The 12,592-nt window shown below is 38.2% G+C and overlaps 2 protein-coding genes across 2 annotated transcripts; both read left to right on the top strand.

The window, feature by feature from the left end:
• Positions 1-4,223: 4,223 nt before the first annotated feature.
• Positions 4,224-5,590, top strand: LOC140855478 (uncharacterized). Its single transcript, XM_073251363.1, has 5 exons — positions 4,224-4,407; positions 4,510-4,602; positions 4,763-4,864; positions 4,958-5,317; positions 5,418-5,590. The coding sequence occupies exons 1-5, from the start codon at positions 4,243-4,245 to the stop codon at positions 5,493-5,495; spliced, it is 798 nt and encodes a 265-aa protein (XP_073107464.1). The 5' UTR covers positions 4,224-4,242; the 3' UTR covers positions 5,496-5,590.
• A 3,223-nt stretch (positions 5,591-8,813) lies between these two features.
• Positions 8,814-10,822, top strand: LOC105032371 (uncharacterized). The gene is made up of 2 exons (XM_010906818.4): positions 8,814-9,540; positions 9,852-10,822. The coding sequence occupies exons 1-2, from the start codon at positions 8,916-8,918 to the stop codon at positions 10,247-10,249; spliced, it is 1,023 nt and encodes a 340-aa protein (XP_010905120.1). The 5' UTR covers positions 8,814-8,915; the 3' UTR covers positions 10,250-10,822.
• The last annotated feature ends 1,770 nt before the right edge of the window (positions 10,823-12,592 follow it).

The raw sequence follows: 12,592 nt of genomic DNA, 5'->3' as shown, positions 1-12,592 counted from the left end.
TCTGACTCATTGCGGATCCACTAGCCTAGAAGACAATTCTGCAAGAGATGATGATATAAGGGGTTTGATCACAGATGCTTTTGGATTTGATGTTCAAAATTTAGGAGAATCCAGTAGTATACAAGAAACAGTTGGAATGTTTGATGGATGTACGCATACGGAACGTATGCATGTTGAGGAGCCCATACATACATCTAATGATGAGACAGCTCGTTATCACACCTTAATGAAAGATGCAGACGAAGAATTATATCCGGGTTGTACAAAATTTTCTAAGATTTCTTTTCTTGTTCATTTATTTCATATCAAATATTTGAATGGATGGTCTGGAAAGAGTTTTACCATGCTGCTCAAGTTATTAAAGGATGCATTTCCAGAAAGCACTCGTTTACCACCATCGTATTATGAAGCCAAGAAAGTAGTAAAGGAATTGGATCTTGGATACGAAAAGATTCATAGTTGTCCGAAAGATTGTATGTTATATCGGGGTGAAAACGCTAATCAAGAGTCATGCAATGTATGTGGATCTTCAAGATGGATAACACAAAAAGAAGATCGAGATGATGTACTGAATGAATTGGATGCAACGCGGAGTAAAAAGAAACCGGCCAAGGTATTGCGTTACTTTCCTCTTATACCTAGATTGAAAAAGATTTATGCATCATCAAAAACAGCTTCATCAATGAGATGGCATCATGAAGGACGTACAAAGGATGGAATGTTGAGACATCCAGCAGATAGTCTTCAATGGAAAGCATTTGATGATAGACATCCTGATTTTGCCTCTGATGTTCGCAGTGTTAGGTTTGGCTTAGCTTCTGATGGCTTCAATCCATTTCGGACCCTGAGTTCTACCTACAGCACTTGGCCAGTCATTTTGATATCTTACAATTTGCCACCGTGGATGTGCATGAAATAATCATCACTTATCTTGTCAATGGTTATTCTAGGAGATAAGGGTCCAGGCAATGATATTGATATTTTTCTACAGTCTTTGATAGAGGAATTGAAACAGTTGTGGGAGGGTGTTGATGCATTTGATGCTTCCAACGGCCAAACATTTAAACTACGGGCAGCATTGTTATGGACTATTAATGATTTTCCAGTATATGCCAATTTATCTGGCTGGAGTACAAAGGGACGGGTCGCATGTCCTTGTTGTGGAGATTCAACACATTCAATTTGGTTAAAACATGGAGGTAAATTTTGTTACATGGGACATCGTCGATGGTTGGAAGCAAATCATCCGTTTCGATTTCAGAAAGATTTGTTTGATGGTACTATAGAATTGGGATGTGCCCCTATTCCACCTTCTGGAACTGATGTTCATAGACAAATGGATGGCATGAATTACAGCTATGGTAAGCACTCAAAGTCCTCTAAAAAAAGAGGAAGGGATGATGTTGAACGCTCAGTGCACGAAGGGTTACCAGAGGAAGTCAGTATCAGTACTATAGATGCAGAGTTGTTTCAAGATCCAGACAATTATTTCGAGGATGAAAATGAGGAAGACACACAGATAGCATCTACACAACAGCCAAGTAAATATTTATGGAAAAAATGAAGTATCTTTTTTGACTTACCTTATTGGAAACATAATCTTATTCGGCACAATCTTGATGTCATGCATATAGAGAAGAATGTTTGCGATAATTTACTTGGAACATTTTTAAACCTTGATGGAAAGAGCAAAGATAACATGAAGGCACGTCTTGATTTAAAAGAAATGGGTATCCGACAGGAACTTCATCCTAAAATGCTTGCTAATGATAGAATTTATGTGCCTCCTGCATGTTACACAATGTCTGCTCGAGAAAAGGATAATTTTTGGGAGTTTTGAAAAGTATCAAAGTACCCGATGGATATGCATCGAATATTTCACGATGTGTGCATCTAAAGGATCGAAAACTTTCAAATCTTAAAAGTCATGATGGTCACATATTGATGCAAGATATTTTTCCAATAGCTTTAAGATCGTCATTGCCGAAACAAGTTGTTACAATTGTACTTCGATTATCGCCAATCTTTAAGGCATTATGTTCCAAAGTTATTGATCCTCAGGAACTTGATCAGTTAGAATCGGATATTGCAATTATACTTTGCCAGATAGAAAAAATTTTTCCTCCTGGATTTTTTACTATTATGGTACATCTGCTCGTTCACCTAGCTTCAGAAGTTAAAGTTGGTGGACCGGTACATTATAGATGGATGTATCCTATTGAGAGGTATTATTACAAACCTTAAATCTTTTGATAATTTTATTAGAAACAACAGCATACTGATATTTTAATAAATATTTAATTCTTGAAGGTATCTTGTGCGTCTTAAAGATTATGTGCGAAATAGAGCCTATCTCGAAGGCTCGATTGCTGAAGCATATATTGCGGATGAATGTTTGACATTTTGTTCAAGATATCTTCAAGGTGTAGAGACTATTTTTAGTCGACCTCAACGGCATAATGACTTTGTGGAGAATGCAGAATTGTATAAGTTCTTAACTGTTGGAAAATTCTTGGGAAGAGGTGAAGGTATTGTACTTGATCAAAAATCCTTAGCACAAGCACATCGTTATGTGTTACTTCATAGTGACATAATATCTGACCATCGCAGGTTAGTATATTTAAGGAATGACATCAAAATTTAAATTTTATATTAGATATAATGTTCTAAATTATATATTTATATTTTATGCAGTGAATTTTTAATTTATCAGAGACGAGCCAATCATAACATTCGTCCTAATGCAAGGATTGAACAGCGATGGTTGGTCGAGTTATTCCCTATGTGGCTTTCGAATCAGGTGTGATTTATATTTAATTATTGGATATATTAATTTTTGATACATATTTAATATCAGATAACTCAACTGTACTTCGTCATATCATTTTTTGTTAGGTATCAAAGATGATGGAGACAAATAAGTCAGATGAACTAATAGCTCTTGCTCGAGGACCTAACAAGATTGTGAATAGATATAATGGTTTCATAATTAATGGCTTTAAATTTCATACTAGAGAACGGGAGAAATTTAGAAAAACACAGAATAGCGGTGTTATGGTGGAAGCGGATGGAAAATCCTATTATGGTGCACTTAAAGATATCTATGAGTTGGATTATTATGGAAAATTTAAAGTAGTACTGTTTAGATGTGATTGGATAGACATAAACTCACCAAGGGGTTTGAAACAAGATGCAAATGGATTTACACTTGTAAATTTTTCAAGGTTGATACACACTGGTGTGTTATTGAAGGATGACCCATTCATTTTTTCATCTCAAGCTCGTCAAGTATTTTATGTACAAGACGCAAAAGATAAAGATTGGTTTACTGTCATCAAAACAAAACCTAGAGACTTATATGATATGGGAAACCAAGTGGAGGATGATGACGATGACACTTATACACAATGTATGCCCTACAATTTTATGCCAGCTGATGATTTAAATGATACGACGACGTTGGTTAGAACAGAATTCGAAGAAAACACTATTGCTTGATTGTTACTGGTAATAATTATTTATGATGTATATATTTTGCATTAATTATTGTGTTATTTTACTCCATATATTAACTGATTCTACCTTTTATTTATATAAATGCTAGGTGACATCATGCGTCGCAGGGGACGATATACTGGTGTGCAGTTCCAGTTTTCACAGACAGAGGTCGGTACGTCTTCTTCAGCACAGCAGCCTGAGGCCAGTTCAGCTGCACAGCATTCTGAGCCCTGTCCTTCATCATCAGCACAGCACGATCCTCCTGTTCATCAGCCAGATGATGAGATACACGTGCAGGGTATATATTGTCTTTAATGTAAATTTTTTTTATTTCATTTTATGTATATTTATGATATAGTTACTTTTATGTATTTTTTGCAGACGGATCCGGGAGAGTACGCCCCAGACGCGGACCCACAGTAGTACGAGATATGTGGCAGATGCGTGAGGGCGAGAGGATTGTTGTGGAGTGCAATCAGCTAGGTCAGCCAATTAAGAAAGCTGCCTGCTTATTGACTTCATTTTTGGGGACTGTTGCTCGGAGGCCTCAGCTATGTCCGTTGGGCTATGCAAAATGGAATGACATGCTTCCAACGTACAAAGTTGAGCTCCTCCGAGTTATAGAGGTAATGAATTGATGTTCATACTGTATATTAATTGTTAATCATTTATATAATTTATTTCATTTAACTTTTTTTTTTATAGAGCAAGTTTGTTCTCCCTCCATCCACTCATGATTTTATAATGAAGTCTCTCAACCGCAAATGGAAAGAATATAGAGCGCAATTGAAGAAGGACTATATGAGACAGGGTATGACAGAGGAGGAGGTTGCTAGGAATTGTCCTCCTGATGTACCCCCTCATCAGTGGATGGAGTTGGTTCATTATTGGTTCTCCGAGAGGGCACAGGTATATTATCTGTTTATTATCTTTTTTTTCTAAATATTTTATAAAAATATTAATTTTTATTATATATTGTATATATAACAAGTTCTTTACTTTATTTTACAGACTTATTCTGCTATTGGTAGAGCTGCACGAGCAGCTCAGTCTGTTCCTCATACATCGGGGTCGAAGAGTTATGCACGACTCCGACAGGAGTTTGTATGTTCCTGAAACTTTCATAATTAACTTTTAATTTTTATGTTCAAATATTTATATAACTAATATCATTATGTATCGTGGACCATGTCTGTATCATGATACTCATATATTTTTTTAAATTATCATAATTGTTTGCTTAAAATTGAAATTATTTGTGTAGGAGGATGAGCATGGGAGGGAACCCGGACAAGTGGAGTTTTACCGGATGACTCATACTCATCAGGATGGTACTTTTGTTCGAGATGAGTCGAGAGATTTATATGTATGGCATTATTAATATTATATTTTTTACAATGATTTAAATTTAATTTTGTTAGCTATTAATGTATAACTCTTGTTTTCAAAAAAAATACAGGAGAGGGCTACATCTCTCATTGCGGAGCGTGACGACGAGTCCGCAGCATCTACGCAGCAGAGCCGTATCGAGACCGAGGTCTTCACAGAGTTGATGGGACCAGAGCGCTACGGCCGAGTGAGGGGTTATGGAGTAGGAGTCACCCTCACTCAGTTATCTGAGGTTAGTAGATATACGCAGCATGCTGCAGCAGATGCTCAGGATTCACGCGTTCGCAGACTCGAGGCGGAGATACAGGAGATTAGACAGAGTCGTGCCGCTGAGATGGAGGAGATGCGACAGAGCCGTGCCGAGATGCAGGCCATGAGGGGACAGATTGATCGCCTTACATCTTTATTAGAGATGTATGGTTCATCTCAGGTAAACACATAATATTAAATATATATTTTTATATTAATTTAATGATTTATATATTTTATTTATAGATATGCAAATCATGCTTTTGATATGTTTTTTGTAGGCTCCTGGCATATCAGGCACCCGTCGAGATAGCGGCACGTCACGTGGAGACAACGACGACCATCCGCCTGCAGATTGATGTTATTTTATTTTTATTATATTTTTATATTTATTTATATTACTCTTGATTGTAATGGACGATTAGTACTTTATTTTTATTTATATAAAATATTGTCTTTTGGTTTGATTAAATTTTCTATTTCAGCTTGCTTTTGATGTGAATGATGGTGATTGTACAGGTGTGAATGTGAATGTGGTGATTGTACATGTTTATTGTATTGTACAGGTGATGTGAATGATGGTGATTGTACAGGTGTGAATGTGAATGTGGTGATTGTACATGTTTATTGTATTGTACAGATGTGATATGATTTCGTACAGGAATGTATTGTATTATTTTTTTTTAAATAATATTTGTATTTTTTTTCCTCTTAAAATCTTTAACGACGCTTATAAGCGTCGTTAAATTTGTCTTTTGCGACGCTTTAAAGCGTCGTAAATTTTTACATTAACGAGTTAAATTTGTCTTTTGCGACGCTTTAAAGCGTCGTAAAGATTTCCATTAACGACGCTTTAAAGCGTCGTTAAGACAAATTTAACGACGCTTTAAAGCGTCGTTAATGTAAATCTTTACGACGCTTTAAAGCGTCGTTAAAAAATAACGACGCTTTTAAAAAGCGTCGGCGCTATTCGTCCCCACTCTTACATAGTCGACGCTTTGCCGACACTTTTCAAAACGTCGTAAAGCCAAATAGCGACGCTTTAAAGCGTCGTTAATGATCATTAATAGCGTCGTTAATGCTTATTTTTTCTGTAGTGATCGTTACGTTTGGGTGGTTAGAAGACACGAGAGTTCTTTCTACAGTTTGCTTCTACTTCGTTCTTCTCTCTAATTTTGTGTGGCGCTCTCCTCTCTTCTATTTGCGTAGCAACAATGTGAAGTCTAACTCGGTAATATTAGTAATTTTTCTAAGGAGTTCTTTGAACCGAGAGATCACTCTTTGGTTATTCAATATTAATTTTGTTACTTTCGTTCGTTTGTATGCGTGGTTGAAGGTTAACATGTGATTTGTTTTGGACGTAAAAGGCTGATATGTAATTTGTTTTTCAAAGATTAAAACAATAATAGTTGATCTATGCACGTAAAGTTTCGATGGGAAGTGAGGTAGCTAGATAGGGGCACTTCTAGGTCAATGCAAAATGATGTCTCTTGGATGCATTGCACAGAAAAAGTTTTCTTTTCTGCCATCTAAATCTGTTGTTACCACAAACCTTCAAATTCATCCTACCTACATCCCACCTACTGATTTCTTTGCCACTTAACCCAGACCATGCAGGGAGAGTTTTGATGAAGCTCCACGTTTCATGTAAACACTTTTCCTAGATCACATGCATGGGAGTGATTATTGGTTGGACCAAGTCCACAGATTAGGTGGTGGACTAGTCCAACCATAGAGCAATACACATAAGGAAAAGCAAGTCCCAAAAAATAATATAATACACAAGCTTTCGTGCATGTTGCTTCACGGTTGGATTGATCCACCAATTCAATGGTGGACTTGGTCCGACTAAAATTTATATCATACATGAGGTGTACTCCAATAACATCCATTACTTTTTTTTCTGAAAAATATTTTAAAAGATTTAAGAACAAGCTTAAGGCTAACACTAAATAGGAATCATTGAACTCTTTTCTATATGTCAATGTCAAGAAGCAAAAAAAAAAGAGATGGGGTAGTATTATTGTTTTTCTCATTCTCATTTATTTTAAGGCTCTATCTTTATCTGGTCTTTAAAATAAATCTATATTCATTTCTAAGATCTATATCAGATATCTAACTATGTCAATAACTATATTCTCATTTAGGTGGCTCGTACATGTCTTTTAATAAAGAGAGCTAGGTTAATATAAAAGTATGTATTCTCTTCAATTTTGAGAGTGTGGATTCTGCGATTTCATCATTTTAGAAACCTGATTTTACATAACTCAAAATTTTTTTTTTGTATATAGTAATTTTTTAAAAAATCTTAAAATTTTTAAAACTAAATAAATATATAAAATCTAAAAATTAGCATCTCGATTAATCTTAGCTTAGCGATTAGCATTCCTCTCCATTTGGGAGATGTTCAATGCTCAAGCATAGCATCCCTTTCATATTTATCAAAAAAAAAATTCTTAGGATTAATTTAGCTGGATTTTGATTACCTTCAACGTTTTTTGGTGGTCCACATTGATTACCTCCAATGTTTTAGTGTTCTATACTAAAAGTCTAAACCTAATATTATTTGACAATTTTAAACGTTTCACAACATCCTTGAAAGGGTTTCATAACATCCCTGATTGGTGCACCTGTCAGACGGCATGCGTCACCGAGCCACGTATCGTACACATGCACCACGCTTTCGGATGCAAAATCCAGTAAGCAGGTGGTGAACCGCAAACCTGTAGACTCCAATTTAGAAAATAGAAAGTATTGTGGTTGCCGACCGACTACTTATATAATTTGGTCAGTTGACGAAGAGGGTAACACCATACGTAGCCACTGCAATAATTTCTCCACCGCAACCACTTCCTGGCCGTGTCTCTCTCTCTCTCTCTCTTTAATATTTTAATAGTAACATGGGAGAATCTCGAGGGCATGGCTGGTCGGTGACCGGCTGAGTGAACGGCTGGGGTGGAGGAGATACCCCTCGATGGGGCCCGCCACTTGAGATCCTGCCACTCCTTCCGTAGGTAACGGTCCAATTTTTGACCGTTGGCAAGCGCCCTTCTGTCCTCTCTCAGTACTTCACTTCGGCCCTTTCAATGAACCACAGCAAAATTAAATCCAGTGAACGGCAAAAGACATTTCTACCCTGACCAATCAAGGCCATATTTAGCGCATACAGCACCAAACGAAAGATCCTGTCCGTTGACTCTTCTTCATCAAAGTCTATAATATTACACAGGCAGGGCATTTCCAGAATTTAGAATTTCTGCAAAACAACAAAAATAATGAATTTTCTTATCTGGCAATTTATTTTACCGGGTCTTCCAGAAATACCCTTTCCTTGCCATTCAAGTGACCGAGCGCTATTTTGCGTCTTTCCCGGAAAGGCCAAAGGAAAGAGAAACCCGGACCGTCTGATTTACGAGTGTGACTTTTCTTATGGTGGTGATGGAGGGAGCTCTAATTGAAATGAGGGTATATTCGGAGTAGAAGTATCTGGAAATTTCGTAAAACGAGAAATATTTTAAATTTTATTTTATTGTAATTTTTCGAGAAAGGATAATGATCGTAGAGTCGGAGCGGTGAGCGTGAAAGAACACGCAGATCTCTTTGAATCCAACGGCCGATATCTCATCATCAATACCCATCGCCCGACCCACTCTATATATCTCTCACCTCCCCCGCTCCTTTCCTTCGCGAAAAGCTTCCGCCACTCTAAAGGGGAGAGAGACAGAGAGAGGGAGAGAGGGAGCAATAGGACGGCTGTAATCTCTCACAGGGTGTAAGGGATGGCGACGATGGGTCACCGGAGCTGGAGCAGCAGCGCGTGGGTCCTCTCTCTCAGAACCGTGGTGGTCTCGGCCGGCGTCTTATCGACGGCCCTGATGCTCCGCCTCTCGGGACCGTCGATCATAAAGTTCCTGGCCTCCGAGTTCCCCCGGATGTACGTCTCCCTGCTCTCCTGGCTCACCCCGCCCTACCTCTACTTCGTCATCAACGGCATCATCATCTCCATCGCCGCCTCTTCCCGCTTCCAGAAACCCGCCCCCGAAGGCCTCGATCCGTCTGGATCCGTGCCGTCGGTGGCTAATTCGACGGTGATCCAGCCGCCACTGTACGTGCCTCCGACGGAGGAGTACGTGGCGAAGGTCGCAGAGGGCGTGCGGCCGGAGTTCGTCGAACCGGCGGTGTACGGTGGAGCGGAGGTGGAGGGTTCAGGAGTAGAGATGGCGGCGGCGGCGGCGGCGGCGGAGGAGGTGGAAGGTGAGGAGGACTTCGTGATATCGAGGTCGAGCTGGTCGCCCAAGCGGAGGGAGTCGAGGGAGACAGCGACGGAGTATTCGGCCGTAACGGAGAAACCGCTGGTTTCCGTCAGGTTCGGTCACCGGAAAAATGTGAAGCCCAGTCCCGAAGGTACGGTATCGAAACTGATTCTTTTGAAAAATATTTTTCCACTTTTCGGCGCAACTTTTTTTCAAAATAAAAAATAGCCAATATCCTTCGATTTTTGTTGACGGCTTGTTGACGGCGACGGGATCTCGTCGTTCCGATCCATCGGTTACTTAAATCGAGTTTAATTATTATCCTCTGCGGCACCGACCGCAACGAACGCGGGCGGCGTTTGGTTCCCCTTTATTTTGAAGTCTCTGATGACAGGCTAACAGCCGTCAAACGACTACAACGGCGTTATTAACGGCGATGGCAAAATGTTGATTCTATGGCAGGGAACGCGCTGCGGGTGGCGAGGCCGAAGCGGAACGAGACGCTGGAGAGCACGTGGCGGACCATCACGGAGGGCCGTCCGGTCCCCCTCGCCCGCCACCTCAAGAAGTCGGACACGTGGGAGACCCACGGCCGCGCCTCCCGCGACGAACAATCCCCGGCCCCGCTAATGCGCAAGGCCGAGACCTTCAACGACCGGGCCGGCCGGTCGCCGGTGGCTTCGTCCTCGCCGTCGCCGTTGTCGTCGGGCGGCCGGCTGAGGAGGGACCCATCGTTGGGGCAGGACGACCTCAACCGGCGGGTGGAGGCGTTCATAAAGAAGTTCAACGAGGAGATGAGGCTCCAGCGGCAGGAGTCGTACCAGCACTACATGGAGATGATCAACCGCGGAAGCCATTAAAGCACGGAGGAAGAAGCGAGAGTTTGCGTATTATCGTGGACAAGTAAGCTGATGAGTTGTTGTTAGAAACTTAAGATAGAAAAGATAAAGTAGAAGAGTGGTTTGTTTTCCTTCTTTTTATCTGGGTTCAGAAGGAAGAATTGAAAGAACAGGGGAAGGTCTGTGTGTGATGCTTGTTTTGTTTTTAAATATTTTTTTATTTGTTGGTTTTTCGTTTTCTTATATTTGAGTTTCAATATATATATATATATGTGTGTGTGTGTGTGTGTGTGTGTGTATACCAACGGAGTCAGGTGAACTTGTGGTTTGTAAACGTTCTGTTTTCTTGTTTCCTCGTTGGAATTCTGGTGCAATAGGAGATGGTCATCTTTCTTTGAATCTGGAGATCGGTGATGCGACAGGGAGTTCAAAAACAGAGGGTTAAATTTGGTTTATTATGGTCTGTGTTTTGGATTTAGCATTAGTCCTGCAGAATCTGTCTCAGCTTTGTTCAATTGAAAATATTAATTAGTTTAGTTTAGCTCATCTATTGATTAAGAAGGTAATCAAACAATTCATGTGGAGTTGCATCATACTCTTTCGAGGTTGTAACATTCTTCAAATGGATATGGACTCAAAATTCTTTGAAATTTGTGACAAAAGAAGCTGAACTTTGTTTGCTTGGAATCTTATCATACGGATGATCAGTGATGTCATCAATGCATGGAATGAAATCTCTTGGCATGGATGCGCAAAATTATGTGAAAATTATTGGGTGGCCAATCTTCTTCCTACTTGTCAAAATTGCCTTCTGACATAAGTGGCATGAAAGCGCCGCAGTGTTAATGCAAAAAATAATTATGAGAGAAAATCTCCATTTCCTTCTAAACAAGTATTTCGGGAATGAAGTGAAGACGCCTGTAATGCTGATCTTGGATAATGTGTCATACCATCTCAAAGTTAGATTGAATTTTTAATAAGTTCAAAAACTTCAAATCTGGCTCTTATTATTTCTTATCAGAATTTCCGGAACCATATGCCTCTCCTTCATTGGTGTGGCAATTGGGTCGGGTACAGGTGGATCAGATTGAAAAATTTTCAATTCAAATTTAATTTATTTATTAAATAAATTAAAATTTTATATTTAAAAATTCAATTTATTTATTAAAATTTAATTTAATTTATTTTATTTAATTAATTTATTAAATAAATTAAATTAGATTAAATGAATTAAATAAATCAGATTAAATTGGTCTAAAATAGGTGAAGCAGATTTTAAATAAGTTAAATAAATCTTAAATAGATTAAATATGTTAAATGAGTTGAATAGGTTATCTGACTCAATCCGATCTGAATATTAAATAGATTAAATAGATTAAAGGATTAAATATTTGAAATTCAAATTCGATTCAAATATTAAACAGATTAAGCAGATCAATTTGTTTATGATCCAAATTCATTTAGTTTAAATTCAAATATGTTTATGACAGGTCAAATATGGATCAGATTGATGGGTCGGATCATATTTTGCGATTCTACTTCTTCCTCCTCCTTTTGGTTCTCTTCTCATAAATTGGAAGAAAGAATGACGCTAAAATAGTAGCGAAGTAATAAGAACCAAATTTAAATTTTTTAAATTTAAAAATTTAATAAAAATTTAATATAAATTTGGGGGATTAAAAATATAATTTAGTTTTAAAAAATAATGTGCTTTATAATTTAGTTTGGTCATGAGTAGGAATGGCAATCAGATCAGGTCGGGTCATAAACGGATTGGATCATAAACAGATTGGGTCAGAAAATCACCAACTCAAATTCGATCTGTTTATTAAACGGGTCAAAAATTCAAATATGAATCTGATCTGTTTATTAAACAAGTAATCCGATCCGATCCATTTAAATCGTTTATTAAATAGATCAAATTAGGTTAAATGGATTAAACAGGTTAAATAGGTCGGGTTAAATGGATTAGAAACAGGTTAAACAGATTAAATGGATCTTAAATGGGTTAAACAAGTCGGGTTAAATGGGTCAGAAATAGATTAAATGGGTTACTGACTCAACGCGATCTGAATATTAAATGGGTTAAACCGGTTAAATGAGTTAAATAGGTCAGATATTTAAAACTCAAATCCGATTCACTTATTAAACGGATTGATTTGTTTATGACTCAAATCCATTTAGTCTAACTCCAAACTTATTTATGGTAGATCGAATACGGATCAGATTGACGGATCGAATCATATTTTACCAGTCTTAGTCGTGAACATTCTTTGTTAGTTCAATTTATTTTAAAAAAAAATGTAATGAATATCAAGATAAGGGACATGTTTCTCTGGAGTTAGAAATTTTTTTTTGGAGACA

The sequence above is a fragment of the Elaeis guineensis genome, chromosome 2 (genome assembly GCF_000442705.2).
Source record: "Elaeis guineensis isolate ETL-2024a chromosome 2, EG11, whole genome shotgun sequence".
NCBI lineage: Eukaryota > Viridiplantae > Streptophyta > Magnoliopsida > Arecales > Arecaceae > Elaeis > Elaeis guineensis.
Note: the sequence above shows the minus strand (reverse complement) of the source record. Positions and strands in the feature narration are given on the sequence as shown.